Below are 18694 nucleotides of genomic sequence, written 5' to 3' on the forward strand. Positions count from 1 at the left end.
CTGTACTATACTTTATGCTACATACATTATACTACATACATCTATACACTACACTATATACACTATACTATATACAATACACTATATACACTGTACTATACTTTATGCTACATACATTATACTACCTACATCTATACACTACACTATATACACTACACTATATACACTATACTATATACACTGTACTATACTTTATGCTACATACATTATACTACATACATCTATACACTACACTACGTACACTATATTATATTTTATACTATATGCACTACACAACATACTCTATACTATACGTTATACTATATACACTATACAACATACACTATACTACATGTAATACAATATACACTACACTAAATACACTATAGTACACGTATTATAATATATATAATGTACTACATACACTATACTATGTCTTATACGCTACAGTACTACACTATACTAATTTGTATTATATATACATACACTATACTATATGTTAGACTATATACACTGTACTATAGAGTATACTGTATACATCGAGTAGTAGTAGTAGTAGTAGTAGTAGTGGTAGTAGTGGTAGTAGTAGTAGTAGTAGTAGTAGTAGTAGTAGTAGTAGTAGTAGTAGTAGTAGTAGTAGTAGTAGTAGTAGTAGTAGTAGTAGTAGTAGTAGTAGTAGTAGTAGTAGTAGTGGTAGTAGTAGTAGTAGTAGTAGTAGTAGTAGTAGTAGTAGTAGTAGTAGTAGTAGTAGTAGTAGTGGTAGTAGTAGTAGTAGTAGTAGTAGTGGTGGTAGTAGTAGTAGTGGTAGTAGTAGTGGTAGTAGTAGTAGTAGTAGTAGTAGTAGTGGTGGTAGTAGTAGTAGTAGTAGTAGTAGTAGTAGTAGTAGTAGTGGTGTAGTAGTAGTAGTAGTAGTGGTAGTAGTAGTAGTAGTAGTAGTAGTAGTGGTAGTAGTAGTAGTAGTAGTAGTAGTAGTAGTAGTAGTAGTAGTAGTAGTAGTAGTAGTAGTAGTAGTAGTAGTAGTAGTAGTAGTAGTAGTAGTAGTAGTAGTAGTAGTGGTAGTAGTAGTAGTAGTAGTAGTAGTAGTAGTAGTAGTAGTAGTAGTAGTAGTAGTAGTAGTAGTAGTAGTAGTAGTAGTAGTAGTAGTAGTAGTAGTAGTAGTAGTAGTTTAACGTGTGCGTGAGGCGGTGTCGGGGCCAGAGATAAGACGCAGCCCGCCGGAGGGGCGTCTTCAAAGGGTTAACAGGAGGAGGCGCAGCAGCGGTCAGCTCGTTGGGTGGAGTGAAGTTTACACTCACTCTATTAAGAAATGAGTGGAGAGGAGAGCGAAATGGCCGAGTGAACATTCACCAGGACGAGAGAAACACTGGCCACAAGCCGAGCAGGAAGACGAGCGGCTCGCTGCAGACATGAGGGATGTGAGCGAGGAGTCGCTGCTGGACTACTTCTACTGCAGCGGAGGGACATCAGGCCGCGTGAGGAACGCAGACATGCTGAAGACGTTCAAGCCTTTTATCGGACACACGGACGGTGAGCTGCGCGGTGAGTAGAGGGTCGATGAGGGGGGGCATTAGAAAGGGAGGGTGGGTTAGTGAGGGATGACACACACACACACACACACACACACACACACACTGTGGCTGAGTGTGTGACCCGGTGTTCTCCTGACCCTCCTCTCCTGTCCTATCGGGATTAAAACGGTTCCCTCCTCTCATTGTTGTGTTGTGTGTGTTGTGTGTGTTGTGTGTGTGTGTGTGTGTGTGTGTGTGTGTGTGTGTGTGTGTGTTGTGTGTGTGTGTTGTGTGTGTCGTGTGTGTTGTGCAGCAGCAGACATGTGGTTCGCATTAAAACCCCTCTGAACATCCAGCTCTCAGCAGGAATGCTGTCACTTCCTCCCTCAGGCCTGTTGGAAGTCAACTCAGGACCTGGCTCAGTCCACGACATGTGTCCACACAGGAGACACTGTGTCCTGGTCCAGTGCAGGGACAGTGGATTTGATAGCTCTGACTGTTTAGTGCTGATCTGCTCTACCCACATACTGTTCTTATGCAATCTGTCCTGACTCACTGCCAACACCCAAACTGCTCACACTTCAACTGAACAGTGTTTTTGGGAGTGATGGGTTTGTGTATTTTTGTAGCATCACTATACTATAAGGTACACGTAGTCTAGCTAAAAGTACTGCATCGCTGCAGTACACTCTGCTGCACTTTACTCGTCCTGTCGACCTGGACTGTGTCTTCCAGTAAATGATGACACGATCGGCTCTTGTGCAAAAACATGTGGAACTTTCCCAAACTGCAACAGACACAAAGCGTCTACAATTCATCTTAGAAAGTCATTTCATGTCTCTTTCTATTAGTATGTAGTCATTTAGCGTCTGTAGCTTTAGGTCTGTTGTTGTTGAGCATCTCTTTGTGTGTGTGTGTGTGTGTGTGTTTTTAGCACTTTGATGTAGTGGTTTGGCATTTCTAGCTATATTACATATCTTTGGTTTAAAGTCTCTTTGTTGTCTTTTTGTGTACTCATTTCCTGCCAGAGTGGTTTACAGTGCGTTGCACCATAATGGTGGTGTGATAATAGTGGCTTGGCTCCACAATGATATGTGCCTACAGTCTGTGAGCAGTGGCTAAGGTTAGGTCACATCAGACCAGAATAAAACAATGCTGCATTTTGACATTTGAATTTAGTTTAGCTTTCAAATGAATGAAATGAGATGGATCAGGATATATTGCAGGAAAGGCCGCATTCGTTTTAGCTAGACGCTTGTCCCATCACTGACTAACGACAGTCCAAATACCAGTTTAGTAGCTCAGTGTTTTTGACTCAGAAAACAAATAAAGATTCATTATCTATCCAGTGAAATACACTGTATTTTAACCGCTCTGCATGATCATTCAAAGTGACCTTGTACTGCAGTTGCCAGCAAGTACTGTCCAGATGCGAGGTCAGAGCTGCAGTTGTTGACAGGGGTTTAGAAAGCTGCCTCCATGCTCGGCCATCTGATGTGACTGTCCAATTAGAAAAGTGCTTTCCACATATTTAAAGCCTGACATTAGCATGTGGCGGCAGCTTTTCGTGTCGTAATGGTGATGATAGTGTTTTAATCGTGATTAAGTCCACATGCATAACTAGATGTAGCCCTGGAAAGGCCTCGCTCTTTCATCAAGTTTGTAAAACGGAGGCAAAACTGGGGTCAGGAGAATGAAGCGGTGTGCACACGTGTGCATTTGTGTTACTTGGCTGTTTGTGCAGACCCCTGGCTAATAAATAACTAGTACTCACACTGTGTTACGCGCTGCGCTAAGCAAGGAATTCATGTGTTGAGACAGATGTAAGTGGCAGCTTCCTTTGGACTTCCTGTTTTTGTGAATGCGAGCTGGGCAACTGACTCACTATAAATATTCTTTGTGTGCACAGCAGGAAAAGGAAACACTTTAATTGTCCTGAGATGCATGCCCATGTACACCTTGGAATGAATGGAATACCTCCGCCTGGAAAATGTTGTGCTCGTGTAGCTGTCCTGGCTGCTTGATAACCATGGGGCCTGCACTGAGACTCGGCCTCTGATCACACAGTCTGAATATCTGCTCACTGGTGTAAACAGAGGCTGATAGCTTTATCTGATAGCCTCTATCAGCTCGTCAGCCGTAGTTTGTTTGGTTCTCACAGGAAAGGGTAACGGATCTTTGGGGATGTACTATGATCTGTTTGGGGTTTTTTGCTGATACTGCAGAGGGAGCTTATTCTTCTTGAGCTTGTCCTGCAGTGGTTTCAGTGGGAGCAGTGGGAACTGCATGTATCCATGTGTTCTTGATGTGTTCTGAAGCTTCTCCTTGTTCCTTTTACTGCCTGTTCACAATTCAGATCAAGAAAAGGAGTCATACATTAGAGCATCACTCACTAACCACACATCTATTGGAAACAAGTTCTACTGTATTATATTGTGTGTCTGCAAAGACTTTGTGTTTTATCAGTCAAACTTAATTCAGGCTAATTGTAAGGTCCCTTTCTGCCACTGATATAAAACAGCTGAGCTCAGTGTGATTATTTTTGCCTGCAGTCGACATTTTGGACCACTGGAACCATTAATGTCAAAGTATGGCACTATGTGAGATATTAAAAGCTGTATTTATTGTCAGTTTTTCAAGTCAAATATTTTTCCCTGCAGCTAAATACAGAGAGGAATTCAAGCTCATTATCGACCGAATCGCTGTGGTGAAGTCTGAGAATGTAAGTAAACTATTGCAATATTTTTACCTTATGTGGAGAAAGCTGTGCTCTCATTTATTCTGTTTTCATTTGTACTGTTTCACTATGTGCAGTCATTGTTCCAGTTAGACTGACTGACTTAATGACATATTAAGTACTAGGAAAAGTTGTTTGCTTTGTTTTCTGCAGACCTGTTTGTACCCACTGGTTTCCCTCGAGGGAGTACAGCTGCACCAAACTACGTTTTATTTTTTATCAAATATTTTCACACAATGGCACTAATGGAAATGTTCCAGCAGCATTTACCAGTAGATTTTTTTTGAGGTATTATGTAAGTGGTGGTTTTATTTTTGGAATGATATTAAAATAAATATTTTTAGACATTTTGATAAATATGTTTGTTTCCTGAGTTAGATGAGGAGCTCAAAACCATGCTAGAAACTAAGTGATGAGCTTTTAAGAAATACCACATAACTTTTTAAAAGTAATACTGGACAGCGTTGAACTATTACAGTAACCTATAGAATGGCTGCATTGCACCAGAAATTGCAGCCGTGCATCAACAAAGGTAGGAAGAGGAAGACAGCAACTGAGGAGACATGCATGTAAACAACGCAGGAAAGAAAACGCTCAAACATGGGCTTTGTAAGTGGTTTATGAGGAAGGAAAGACATTTCTTAGACACCAGGGACACGCACTGTGCAGTTTCCTTAGTAACACTTGTTTTAGGGTTCACACTTAGTTCACAGATATTCATAAGCATGAGTTGAAGATTGCTCTTCTAGAGACACATCCACACACTTGACTAAATCACACACACACATATATATATAATGCCAACACACAAATTGTAGATCATATAAAACATTTAAATATGGTAAAGCATTGACTTTTAATTCCCATTACTGAATAAATGTTGCTGGCATGGCTTCTAATGGAAACCTTTTACCCACTTTTCAACCGTCTGCCTCAGGGGGAGAAGTACCTCATCCTCAAGAAGAAATACAGGCAGCTGCTACATGAGCGAGACGCCAAACATCACGGGACGGACGGGGACGCAGGGGCACACGTGAGCCCGGCTAAATCAACGGCCACTTGGGACATGAGAGATGACCCTCCTCCTCAAGGGACGCAACAGCAAGAGGAGCAGATGTCGTTTGCAGAGCCCGAAAACGCTGCAGAGGTGAACTTAAAATCAGCTCACTTGTCTCTTTCTGTGTGTGGAAGAAGGCGTGGGATGAGCTGGGATGATTCAGCTGTAGTGATAGCTGCTATTACCCCGTGATGCAGCGCTGACTCTTCATGTGAATGGTAGATTTATTTCTAAACAAGGCTGTCTTTGTTAGTGCACTCTGTGGATGGATGTTTGCACAGAGGGACCCTGGGATGAATCTCACAGAAGAAAGGGAAGGTCAAAGGGCTTATATCATAGCATAAAGGTCAGAGCTGTTTAACACTAGTGCACAGAAGCATGCAGCTGGGGTGTAGATGTCCCGTTTAATGCACAGTAACCCTCTGGACGTTGAGGAGTTATTTGATCAGAGATCTGGGAGATGTAATGTATTTTACTGTGACGGTTGAATATTCTCCTGCATAATTTGATCAAACAGGCCCTGCAGCAGACGTTAACTGTCCACACCCACATGGTGAAGGGAAGGAAAGAGTAAGCAAAGTCAAGTGCTGGTTGATAACCGCAGGCAGCACTTAACGCAGCTAAATATTTACACAGCACCGAAGTCACACATTTGGATCAGTGAAAGTGTGAGTTTACAGTATAATATTATGTCTGTCCTCCTGTAGGACCAACAGGGACTACTGCAACCTCCTGTCATCCTAATCCATGAAGCGCCAGCACAAAGCAGTGGGGAGGACGAGCTGGACAAAGATACAGGGTGGAAGGTGACAGTTTGGTTAATTGAGAGGCAGTGTTTGCTGCACTGAGCTTGTACTGGTTGGTACAGAGTAGCAGCAGTGTCGCTTTTTGTCTGCCTGCAAACTCACAACTCTGCTTACAGCCATGCTGTTCGGCGGCAGACTCTGCACATATGCTGTAGTTCATTTACAGTAATCTTAAGCTGTTTCCAGACATGCACTAGAACCCTGAACTTCTCTAGACGTTACCCAGAGGAGCAGTGTGTGTCCGAGTCAGTCAGCCAGGACATTAAACTGACATTACCTCACGGGTTCCTTAGTGCAAGCTCAGAGAAATGTCTGACCAGCGCTGCTTTGATGTGCTATTAGCAAATCACCGTGCTTTCTGCAGCAAACTGTTTGCGTCTTGTGCTGCCTCATGCAGTATCGCTATCTAGATGTCAAATCTTGTCCAAATCTGTTGTTACATGCGCTAATCTACGTGCTACATGCGTGAAAGAGCAGCTCCAGACAAAGTGTAGTGCAGTGTATGATGCGGTCTGCGGTGCAGAACCAGCAGAAATTTTTTTTCAACTGATCTGCAGCAATTTTTGTGATTGATTCATTATTTAACTTTTCTAAGTAAAACTGTCAGTAGTTACTACGACAACCATTCTGAGGTGGGAATATTTTCTGCAGCAGGTAGAGTCTGCCAGATGGTGAAGTGCGCTGGCAAAAATGTTTAAACTGAACTTTTGCAGTTGAAGTCTTCAAGTCATCATAATCAGTTTTTGCCAGTATTTTAGGGATTTATATGATGCTCTGCTTGTGACTCTTGCGTTTTCAAAAATGATTTTCTGGAATCATTTTCAGGCCATACCAGGTATACCGGACTTTATACGTCAGACTGTATAATGTGGCTTAGCAAACAAAATGTATTACAAGTGTAGTAATCAGATCACTTTTGTCAAACTTTACTATGTTGGACATTTTTTTCATATAGATAAAATGATTTGCCCATGAACTTACTCTTAATATAACTGATAGGGACAAAACAAAACAAGTTATTTATTTATACAAAACAAATTCATTGATGGTTTTTTTTTTTGCAAGTTAAGTTATTTTTAAATAATTGATCATTTTAGAAGAAGAAATGGACATGCTGGTTACACATTAAATAAACAGATGAAATTTAACAAGTCAGAAAAGATTAAATATAAGACAATATATTTATATGATATAGGTGACAAAAAAGCAAGTGACTAAATAATGTTACGCACTATTACAGTGCGTGAGTATGTAGCTTTGTTTTTATAATTTGTTCATATGATTTTTTATACACAACATGTATATCAATCACTTTATTTTTTCTTTGATTTAAAACTTTAGTTTGGAAATGATAGTTCTTCATGTAAAACACAACTTGTAGGCAAATGGGGAACTATGGCAGACTGTAACTTAGTACAAATACAATTTTGTGGTATCTGTACTTTATTTTTATTACATTTCTAACACTATTATTTTACTGTTTACCTCTACTCCACTCCATTTCATACAGAAATGTTTATATTTTAAATCAATAAATATAATAATAATATAAATAATTAATGTATATTATATAATGATATATATATAATACTATGAATATTATTATAGAATAAATATATATATATATATATATATATAAATATAAAATGCTATTTTAGCATTTTAGTTACCAGTTACATTAGATTTATAATATAATTTATGAGCAATAATAGGCAATTAAAGAGAATACTTAGTATCAAGTAAGATAACAGTGAAAGCTGAAGTGATTATAGAAAACTCATTCTTCAAAGTAGCTAATTTGATCCAGTTTCAGTCATTTGTAAAGCAGAAGTGAAAATGTCTTTTTTGTTTTTTTACATTTTAGTTTTCATCGTAAACTAAATATCATTCACTGTTCACTGAAACTTTTAACTTCTTTCGCATCATTTTCATAGATACAATTTTTTCAGTTTATTAAAAAACAAACAAACAAAAACAGCTTCTCCTACTGTACTATTATTAACTGTAAGTAAAAATGTTTGAATAGAGGTCATCTGATTACGTCTTTCCCCACCGACAGGGGAAAAAACACTCGAGTTCCAGTTCAGTACTTTCACTCCAGTGGTTCCTCCAGCACCCACCAGGTGGTGCTGAGTAAAAGATCTGGATTTGTAACCTACTGTGTGTTGAATTTGAATGGGCGGAGAACCAGTAGTGGGAGAGGGGGGTAAAATCTGCATTTAAATTAAGCTCCCTGTTATTATGTTAAGCAGCAACATGTTGGAACTCATTAGAACGATAATAATCATTTGTGCCCATAAAAGAGATTGGGACAGATACAGTATGAGGCTCTCACTGATGGACTACACAATAGACAGATGAAATATGTCGGAGTGTGTTAATATAGCACTGCAATCAGATTAAGTGTGTTTGCTTAAGGTATTAGTCACACCATTGAACTCTAAATGTGGGACGCTCGCTGTTGACAGTTGTTTCACATTACAGAAGCTACCTGGCTGGTTCTACACAGCGTAACACTATCAGTGACAACACCTCTCTCACTGTAAACTGTGCTGTTATTCTCTTACGGCTCTCTATGTGAAGTTTTGTTTTTTATAAAGAAGAAGAAGTTGTAGTTGTCATGCTTGAATGCATGTCGATTACAGTGGAATCATATATCAGTGTATATGTTGGTGGATAAGTAGACATATTTTCTGACTAAATTATCTCCATCAATACATATTTTTATACCAGGCGTTTAAAAAAATCTGTATTCGATCTACAGAAAATTCACTCTTTTGATAATGGATTCATTTTTAAGCCTTTTTTAAAGGAAAAAATAACTTAACTAATAATTTTTTTATGTTCTGCTTTTTTGTCTTTTGTGGTGTTAAATGAAATATCTGTGAGTTGTCAACTGATGGTGAGACATAACACGACATTTGAAGACGTCTCTGAGCTGCAAAAAACCGCAATAGTCTATTTTTCAGTGTTTTCAAACTATTCAAAGACGAGACGAAAGGAAAATAAATTGCAGCTCTTGAAGCAATTCAAATTACTACTCATGAAACAAAAACAAAAAAAGTGCTGAGAGGGGGTGTTCGCTGGAATTCTATTCTGCCTGTTTAAGTGCTTTAAAAAAAAAAACAGCCATGTGTCACAGGCTGGAAAAACACTATCCCTCCACTTTTCGTGTTCAGCTCGCTGACGTGTGGCAGTTTGTGTGAGAGACATGAAAGGGCCGAGTGTTTTAACATCATGTCACCGTATGATCTGAGAACAATTTGCAATCAAGTCGTCCTTCAAAAGAGTCAAGAAGAAAGAAAATGGTTCCCTCACACATAAGTCAGCCATCGTGACGCACTACACAGTTTTTCTCTTGACCCCTTTAGACTAAGAAGGTGTCAGAAACACATGGCCCAACTGTAGATGTGTTGTTTTTTGGTTAATTGTTAATTGGATTGCTATTCATTAACCCTAATGTGTGAAATCGCCACCTCTGCCTCGCTGTCTCATTACCCCTCTAGCTGTCTGACACCCTTTGGTCGTGCTGGAAACCATCACAGCAGTGTGATCGGTGTGTGTCTGTGCTTCCTGTGAGGATGGATCGTGCCGTGTGAACGCTTTGACTGATACCGCGCAGTCGAGTTGAGTCTCAGTTTGACTCGTCAAGTAAGAGGCTTCTGTTTTCTTTCTGTCTTTCAGTCCGAGTCGGAGCAAGACGAAGAGGGTACGGGCAGCATGGGCTCAGCCTCCGTCGCTGTAAGTCAGTTCACATCTTTTCCTACGGTCTCTGAGGAGCAGGACATAAAATGTAACAGAAGCAAAAGTAGAAACTGCTGAAGTCAGTGCAGAGTCATCATGGGTGTGTCCCACCATGTGACAGCTGTCTGTGACTCAGTCGTTTGTAGGAAACAGATTAGAGGATGTGGACACTGTTGTATGTGCATGTGTGTATGTCTAAACAACACTCTCCTCCCTCCTCTGTGCAAGCTGGATCCTATAGAGAAGGAGTGGATCTACTCTGCTGCTGGCGCTCGAGTCCCTGACCTCTCTCAGCTGCTCAGACAGGACTCCTCGCTGGCCAACAAGAAGGTAGCGCCACCCTCTGCTTGGACTCCTAAAGGATAATTCCACTTTTTTACATACTGGCTCTTCTAGTCATATGCTTGTCCACCTGATGATGATAATATCTGCAATATTGCTATCACAAACTCTGATGGGACAAGAAACATGGGAATCCAAAGTGAATGCTCAGGAAAGCATATTATTCGTGTTAAACAAGGTTTTGATCTGCAGTACCCCTGAGCCCCACAGTGGAAATCACAGCTTTGTGAAGACTCACTTGTCTTCTTTGGAGACCAGCTCTCTGGAGTTCTGTTTCCTTTTCCACTGCTACATGTGTGGTTTTCATTTTTATTAGATCTTATTCTAAAAGTCACACAAAAGTCATTTCCAAGAACAACATGAGTGATTTTGAGGTGGATGTTACTTAATGTGTAGAAATTCCTTTATAGATGTTATTAGTCTCACTTCCTTAATCATCACACTTCTTAAGACGTGGTGGAAAAGGAAACAGCAATGAGCAAAAAGGACTTTTATTTTCCTAGATTAAGGCCTGGAGTTTAGTTCCTTTGAGGTTTGTTTCCAGTGGAAAGTTCATAGTACTTTTCTTTCTCAGGAACTACAGTCCAGGAACCTTTGTCAGGATAAAAGTCCTTGATGCAGATGTGATTTCCATTTCCACAGCAGGGCCAAAGCCCTGGGTGGATTAAGCTAATTAGCTTGATGACATATCAAAAGTGCAATGGAGGGTCACTTTTACAAGATTATACGCACCTGGTCCATCACTGCTCTAATCTCTCAGGCTGCTCTGTCCTGATTTCTGTGGCAAACAGCAAAACGAATAGCCCGCCCCAATAGTTAGACCTTTAGAGAGTACTTTCTGAGGACACAGGACTAGAACTGAACTAAATTGCTTAAAAGGTTCCTGGTTCCTGGTTGAACTATCTCACTGCTCTGTGTTGTAACTCATCAGTGTTTGTCATAGCGATGCTGTATTTGTTCATGACCTTAGCAGTCATCTTAGTGGATATGAAATAATCACCAAAACTCTGCAAATTAACTTAAAATATCCTTAAAGCAACACTTTTATTACAATATTGGTCAATAAATGGTTTGACTAATTGTTGGTTTCGTGTTTCTTTTTTGGTCAAACCAGGACTTCACCTCAGTGAGTATTTGACAAGTTGTGGTGTAATTGAGTCATTAAGTATATGATATTGTTTAGTACATGATTGTTATCTGACTTTCTTTCTCATTTCCGCACACCATGCCTCCTGACTGTGACAATGACCATCGCTCTCAGGGGGTAAGTTTCATCATTCATACTTCTATCAGAGCCTGTTGTGTTGTAGCTCTTGAACACGCAGCCTGAGAGAACAGACGTTCACTTGCAGCTTGTCGTAAACTGGCATATCTTGTTGTGTTTGCCCTGTTCATCAGCTATGACTCCTCTCTCTCAGACTGGCGTTTTGTTTTTGTAACTTTCACAGGCACATTCTGCACAGATTTTGCCTTTAATAGTATTCTGAGAACCCTGTGTTAAAACATCCACATCATGCATTTCAAAGGTCCACTATCAAAAGGATTATGAAAGATAGCTTTTTAGCTCCTGTGACCCCCTGACAACCCAAATCCTTTTATTTGTCTCCCTGTTCGCTTAAGAGATTTGAGCGCATGTTTGTTGTCCCTCCCCTGTGTCACAGTTCTCACAGTGGCCATGGCAGACCACCTTCTAAGAGTAGCCCTAAGCCTCAGCCATCCCCACCCGGACAAGATAGCACTGCTGCCATTGAAGTGCAGGGAGATCGAGGAGGGGGGAGATTAAGGAAAGTCTTAATGCCCCACAAAGACTTCACCCACTTAAAGATAATCTGAAAGTAATAGAGCAGGCTGGGATTAATTGTAGAACAATGTTGGTTGTGTCCATGGGAAGGTGCTAAGTCCCCCTCAGGCCTCTTTGATGTTCCCTTTAGTCTTCAGCCTTTCCCTGTTCAGCAGAGACTTGACCAGAGATCATGTACAGAGATACCTGCAATCAAGAAAGTCACAAGGCTCATGAAAAGCAGAGTCTTTATAACCAGGATACATTATGTTTGAACTGCATTTGTCATGTTCTGACTCTGTTCAACAGATGTTTAGTGAGTGCAGCAAATACCAGGCTTGAAATCACATGTTTGACCAGGACTGAAGGGATTACTCTTCATCCTGGGAGGACTTAAGTTCCTGTTCTGACCAAATGTTTGTTGGGATCAGGTGGTTTTATATGTACGCACTTCAAACAATTGTTTAAGGTGAAGTTGCTTAAAAGTGAAGGTCAGAACGCCCAGATCTCACCTATCCTCTCTCTCTCATGTTCTTCTCTTCCTGCTCCTCCGTGTGACGTGGGCCTCTGCTCCCGCTGTGACGGACTTCCTCTGCTCCACAGTTTGTAAGTACATCATTTGCCCATCACTCCTCTCTGTCTTTCTCCACCTCCAGGAGAACGGCACAGGGCACACTGGCCTTTGTGTCTGCTGTTGATGTGTAGCCCTCTTTAGCCACCACTTCCCTCACCGGGGAGCACGTGGCGGGGACAGAGCGTCCCTGAGTGATGTGACAGGTGGGGGGTCACCCCGGTGCATAGGAACAGAAACGAGAGGCGCAGGAAGGGAAGGCGCTGCATCCTGTTCAGCCTCGTCCATCACTCCTGCCCACCAGGAGACCTGCTGAGGTGCCAGTCAAACTGTCCCACAGCCAATCTGTCTTCAGATGTGACAGGGGACAGACAAAAGAGATGGAGATACTTGAGCCAGACAGCGTCTGTCACAATCTGTCTCCCAGGTGCCTGACACAGAGAGATGTACAGCAGCTACATATTGTTTCTTCATTCCCCTGAGCAGATACTTTTTCTGTTGCACCGTTGTGCTATGATCAGCTTGTTGAGCGTCGCAGCTTTTAAACACAAGCTGTGTGACAGGTAGAGTAGTTGTTGGAGTCAGAGTGAACCCTCCTTTTCTCTGAAGAACAACCACCTGGTAATGCTGGTTAATATGACTTACAGCTGTTCTTCAGGTTTTAACCATGAGGATGGAAAAAATATTCTGTGCTGCACAATTGAAATGATTCAGAAGCATTTTTAACGCTTAGTTTGTATGTCCTAACCCAGGGAGAAGTACTGTATACAGTTTTGAACACACACAGTTTTAATTTATTTGAATGACTCAAACAGCCCAAATCTGCAAAAGAGCTGTGGAAATGAAGTGTAAGAACTATTTCTAATGTGTAGAACATTTTGATCTGCAGAGTAACCAGTTACTGTAGGTGTAGCTACTGTTTGATTTACTGCGTTAAAGGTCACAATCGGAAAGGATGGATGTGGTTACTTAGCCGACATCTGCACCTACACTCAGCTTTCACCTGTTGATAGCCCATAATTACACAGCTTAAAGTGAGCTGGGAAAACAGAGGAGATCACAGCTGAAGTCTGGCAGGTAGATGTGGTTTGCATGGGACATGTGGGTGTATCTCTATGAGCAGTGTAGCAGGGGCCCGTATTTCCCTCCTTGACATGCACTGACAGTAGTGCAGTGATGTCTGGGTGGGTCTCCCCTGGCGGGTCACACTAACATCATCAATCTTCCCCCTGGTGACAGGCATCAGGACCCCCCCCCACCCAACTGTGGGCACAGTGCTGTGTTGTTTTGTAATTAGGCTTCGTTAGATGGCAGGAAACCATCTCTCCATTCCTCCATCCCTCCTTCTCACCATCCCTCCATCTGTCCGCTCCACTCTGTGCGCAGCTGGCCCTGTGCCCTTGGCAACTTGTAATGATGCTACAGCAATTACCACCTGATAATAGTACAGAACATTTCAGTGGAGAAGTATACTCTGTAAGAAGTCTTTTGTTGTTCACACAGACTGCTCTGCACTGGGCTGCCAAACATGGCAACAAGGACATGGCCACTCTGGTGGCTAACGCCGGGGCTGATGTCAACACCAAATCAGTGAGTGCAACTTTATTACCAGATCCCGGTTTTATTCACAGTGAGATTAAAGGGGCACTCCAGTTAGTTTGTATTGCACACTGAAATCGAAACAAGGAAAAAAATCTTTCTCTTTAACACCAGTTCATTTTCTGTCACTCTTCAACTTGGTTTAGCTTAAACTGACATTTATTCTGTTTTTTTTAAGAGCTAAATAGGAGTGAAAAGACTGATTTCAAGACTTAGATAGATTCAGATATTTCAGATCTTTTTAAGGGGATATCCAGTTGTTTTGTACTGCAAAAGAGTAAATTAGAAAGAAAAGAAAGTGGTTAGAAGTAGCTGAGCCTGACTTTTTGTTTTAAGCGCCAAAAACTTACTGGATCCTACATTTTCCATAATGCAATTCAGTAGCATTACTGTAGCGAGTCAGAGACTTGACCTCACACCCAGGCTTCTGTTAGTCGATGCTGTCTCTCCAGTAGCGAGGTGCATAGTACATGTTGACCAGAGGAATAAAAGTTTCTTGTTCAATTTGAAACTACGCTGCAGTTAGATCAGACATTATTTTGTCACACAAGAGAATTTAGCATCCTTTACATAGTAAGTTAAAATATCACAGTGATTTTTTGTTAGTGTTTTTTTAAGCTTGAAATAAATTGAGGAAGTTCTGAAAGTTAACATCACAAGTTGCTATACATCTATTAATGTGTGAAGTGGCCCTTTAAGACTCCAGTGAATTCCATTTTGCTCTGTGTTTCATACACAATCACTGTTTTGATCATATTGTGCTTTTCTTGCAGCACGTGAGTAACCAGGCTTTTACCAGGGTGTGATGGGTATGTACAGTAAGTTTAATGTGAATGCAAACAACAGGACAGCGACGCGGCTGCTGCTTTTTTCTGCTGTGCCCCCTGAGTGATGTAACGCTCTCTTAATTGATCTCCATGAAGATCCAGCTGTGCAAATGTATTACGGCAGCACGTGTTGTCGGGCTGCAGCAGCGCCCCGCTAATAAATCATGTCATGTCATGTTAATTGTTTCCCAAAACAGTGTGTCTATACTAGCGTGCATTGCTCCGAAACTATGCAATTTTCTGTGAATTACCAAGCAATTATGTTTTTGTCATTATCTGGTGTTTCCATAACCTTTGCTAATTTGTATTTTTTTTTTCTGTGCTGTTTTCACTGGCTGCGTTTGGCCCTGGGAAACTCTAGGGGGTAGGTACTAAAGCCTTTCAACAGCTTTTCTCTTCAGCGCCACATGAAGGTGAAATAGATTTTAAACTAGCTCAGCCCTCTATGTGTCAGTCAAGTGAGTGTTAAGAGTGTGTTTGCATGTAATCTATCACAAGTGTCCCTGAAAAGTGAATACTTCACAATCCCAGTGCATCAGCACTAAGTACCACGCTGTCTCCTGTTGTACTTATTTTTTTTTTTTGTTCTACAGGGGTACACACCTTTGCACATCGCAGCGTTGCATGGTCACCAGCATATTCTCGACCTGCTCATAGGGACATATGGTAAAAGATTTTTTTACTTATGTGATACATGATAACAGCTACAGCAGGCTATACTGTTACTATACTGTACTGTTCATCTTCATTCCTTGAAGATTTCGGTGTAAGGTGTCAGTGAAGTAGTTCGCCTGCTGTCCTCGGTGAGGAGTCTCAGTTTTCAGAGTTGTTTTTATTCTTTAGGAGCTAAAGTGAATGTAAGGGACTACAGCGGCCGTCTTGCCTTCCATTACCTGAACATGAAAGAACCAGAGGTTCCAGAGGAAGAGTGCGAGCTACGTGAGTCTTTGTACTTTTAAAGATAATTTAATTGATAACAACCATGAATTGTATTAATACTACAGGTATATATATGTGGTGGTTTTATGTTGTTCTTTTATTGTTGATTTAATTTGACTGTTTGCTAGTTCAGTGATATATCTTTAATGTGCCATAAAAGATATAGCCTACTTAATTCAAAAAGCAATATGAAGACAGTAGTTCAGCACTTTGTTTGGACAAAGAGCGATGAACTCAAAGTTTGCCTGATGGCTCGAGTTACTAGATAAAATGTTAAAGTCACATTAAGTGTTTAAATTTTGCTGTCTTTGTAGCAAGTGAAGTTGTCTGGGTGAAGCACGTGTGCCCAAATTTAACATTTTAATACATACATTTCAGCACAACAACAGTTGAGCCATTTGTAGACAACAGAAAATTTGCATTTATTTTGAAGCTACAGTTTAGAATTATGGGAATTTCTTTAAGATGGGAGGTTTACCTTGCTCTTATGTTTGTATGTCAGATACAAGGAAAATATAGCTACTTTTGTCATGTGTGTTGAATGCAAAGCTACCACTTAAAGAGGGAGAGGGCAAATGACGTTAATCCTCTCATCTAAATTCTCAACACCACTTTTTTCCCAGTGAATTAACTAACGTTTCTCCTGATTCCAGAGTTTCAGGTGACTCAGGTCAGGGAGCGGAACAAGAACAGGAAGCTGGTGTCATTGTTCCACTCCAAGAAGAAGTGGGGCTCCGCAGAGGAGCTGGCTCCGATAGAGGAGGAGAGGACGGCGTCAAATCAGCTCGCTCTGCCTCCGTTCAGACCCAGAAAATTCTCTCGCTGAGGACAAACGGGGATGATCTGACTCGACTAGCTTTCCTATGCTCACTTATATCGTTATATTGATATTGACACACACACGACGTGTACATACCATGGAAGTATTAATACTATACTGTGTATATTTATTATGGGCACACACCAAGTTGCTCATACAGACAGCTTACTGATGCATCTCATCAAATCACTGAACACAAGTGCTTTTAGTGCTTTTACTGTGTCAGCAGCATTCATGCTCACCATGCAAGTTGATGTTGCCAAATGTTAACATATGCCTTATAGGTTCAAACGAGCTGATGCCTCACGTCTCACGCCTTCTTTAAGCTTGCCTGTGTGCTTGCTTGTGTTATTCTGACAATCATCCACTGTAGATTCACTCAAAGGTGAAGGCTGGTGATTCTCTGAATGATGTTATCGTCTGCAGATACAATGAAAAGACCAAAGCCATGTGTTGTAAGATTTCTCAGCCTGTCCCAGGATTCTAATGTAGAAATCTTTAAAAACAAGACTCATTTTTAAAAAGCAAAATGACCTTCAATTTTTGCAGCGTATTTTATTTTTTCAATTAAATATTCCAGAAGCAAGAGTCATTAAGGTTAATGCCATCAATATTTGTTACTGTGATACACTGATTGGTTTTTTAATGTGGGATCACAGTACTGCGTTTGCATGTTATATTATGTTATAGACTGTACTGATGCTGACCATTTTTCCCAAACAAACCACAGGCCTGACCCAAGCTTCAGCACGCAGACTGGACTTTGAGCCTCATGCTAGTGCTAACTTAAGTTAAATAGCTCTGTTAAATTTGCTACTTGAAAATCAAAATGATACCACTGAAAAGTCTTGTGTTCAACTTTAGTGGGATTTTCACTACGTCTGCGACATGTTATTGTTTCTGGGTGGAAACTTTCTGCTTTGCATTACAAAGTTGTATAATGTCCATGAAAACACCATCTTTCAACTGAACTAAAAGGCAAAATAGTAAAGCTGACGGACAAATAAAGATAAATATATGGAGTAAAAATATATATTTTTAAATAGCTTTTTCACATTTTGGTAAATGTGATTTTTAGTTTATTAAATTTGTTACTTATACACGTTAATTCCCACTTTCTACTCACATAACTGAGAGGCAGTGACGTGCTTGGAAAGTAGGAAATCAGTCTAAAAAGTTCCACTACACTTTGAAAAATGGTCAGCAGCAGTGTTTTCTTTTTAACCTGTTTCTTCACGCTGCAGTTTATCCGTGCTCTGCGTTTGTAGCCGTGACTTCAGGAGGTCACCTCTGATGTTTCAGGCCTCTGTGCAGCTCTGCTCCTTTGAAAACTTGCTCGTGCGAACGAGTGGAGGTTCTTCTTCCTGCAGCCTGCTGTGTATCCAGGTGTTACTTTCACTTTTGCACTGTTACATAGTGAATCGTGGTTCATCATTTGTTACGTTGTTGTTGACTAACTGATTGTTTATGAATTGGTGCCATTATCAAAGTTACAGTTAATTGTATAATCTAATCTGAAGAACCAGCCTTCCTTACGTGTTTTGCACAGTATTTATATAATTGTGATAGTTTGGTAATAAACTGTATTTTATATCTAACTGTTACCACTGCTGTGTGTCTCTCACTGTGTGTGCACCTCACATACGGTAGCATCAGCATCATGTCAGCTCTCGTCTCTGGACGGAGCGACGTGGCTGCTCACACTCCACTTCCTCCGACTTGTGATAATGCTCCCTCTCTTCCTAGACAATAACCCCGTTTTTTTAAGCCGCCTTTGATCTTACTTTAACTACCTGACTTTGTGGGCTACAGATGGAGTAAATATGGGCCCTGCTAACTCTCCATACGGCTTTAGACCTTAATTCCTGATTAGCTGAAAAGGGCAGCACTTGCTTTTAGGTCTTGGATATCAGACGACACAGAGGGGAACAGAGGCAAGTGTTTTTGTGCTTCATTCTTGAAGCGGGGATGTTGGGGAGGGGATA

The 18694-nt window shown here is 40.8% G+C and overlaps 1 protein-coding gene across 1 annotated transcript; it reads left to right on the top strand.

The window, feature by feature from the left end:
• The first annotated feature begins 1219 nt into the window (after positions 1-1219).
• On the top strand, positions 1220-18313 carry LOC113167217 (ankyrin repeat domain-containing protein SOWAHA). The gene is made up of 14 exons (XM_026367638.1): positions 1220-1518; positions 4148-4209; positions 5162-5371; positions 5989-6087; positions 9772-9828; positions 10060-10161; positions 11288-11299; positions 11435-11494; positions 14028-14114; positions 14897-14899; positions 15312-15314; positions 15544-15616; positions 15794-15889; positions 16543-18313. The coding sequence occupies exons 1-14, from the start codon at positions 1386-1388 to the stop codon at positions 16713-16715; spliced, it is 1170 nt and encodes a 389-aa protein (XP_026223423.1). The 5' UTR covers positions 1220-1385; the 3' UTR covers positions 16716-18313.
• The last annotated feature ends 381 nt before the right edge of the window (positions 18314-18694 follow it).

Source organism: Anabas testudineus, chromosome 7 (genome assembly GCF_900324465.2).
Source record: "Anabas testudineus chromosome 7, fAnaTes1.2, whole genome shotgun sequence".
Classification (NCBI taxonomy): Eukaryota; Metazoa; Chordata; class Actinopteri; order Anabantiformes; family Anabantidae; genus Anabas; species Anabas testudineus.

Bases quoted from the DNA above. Each gene is read 5' to 3' on its own strand.
- LOC113167217 (XM_026367638.1), top strand. From the start codon at position 1,386: ATGAGGGATGTGAGCGAGGAGTCGCTGCTGGACTACTTCTACTGCAGC. The intron at 1,519-4,147 runs GTGAGTAGAGGG...TTTTCCCTGCAG, and splicing joins CACGGACGGTGAGCTGCGCG to CTAAATACAGAGAGGAATTC. The intron at 6,088-9,771 runs GTGACAGTTTGG...TCTGTCTTTCAG, and splicing joins ACAAAGATACAGGGTGGAAG to TCCGAGTCGGAGCAAGACGA.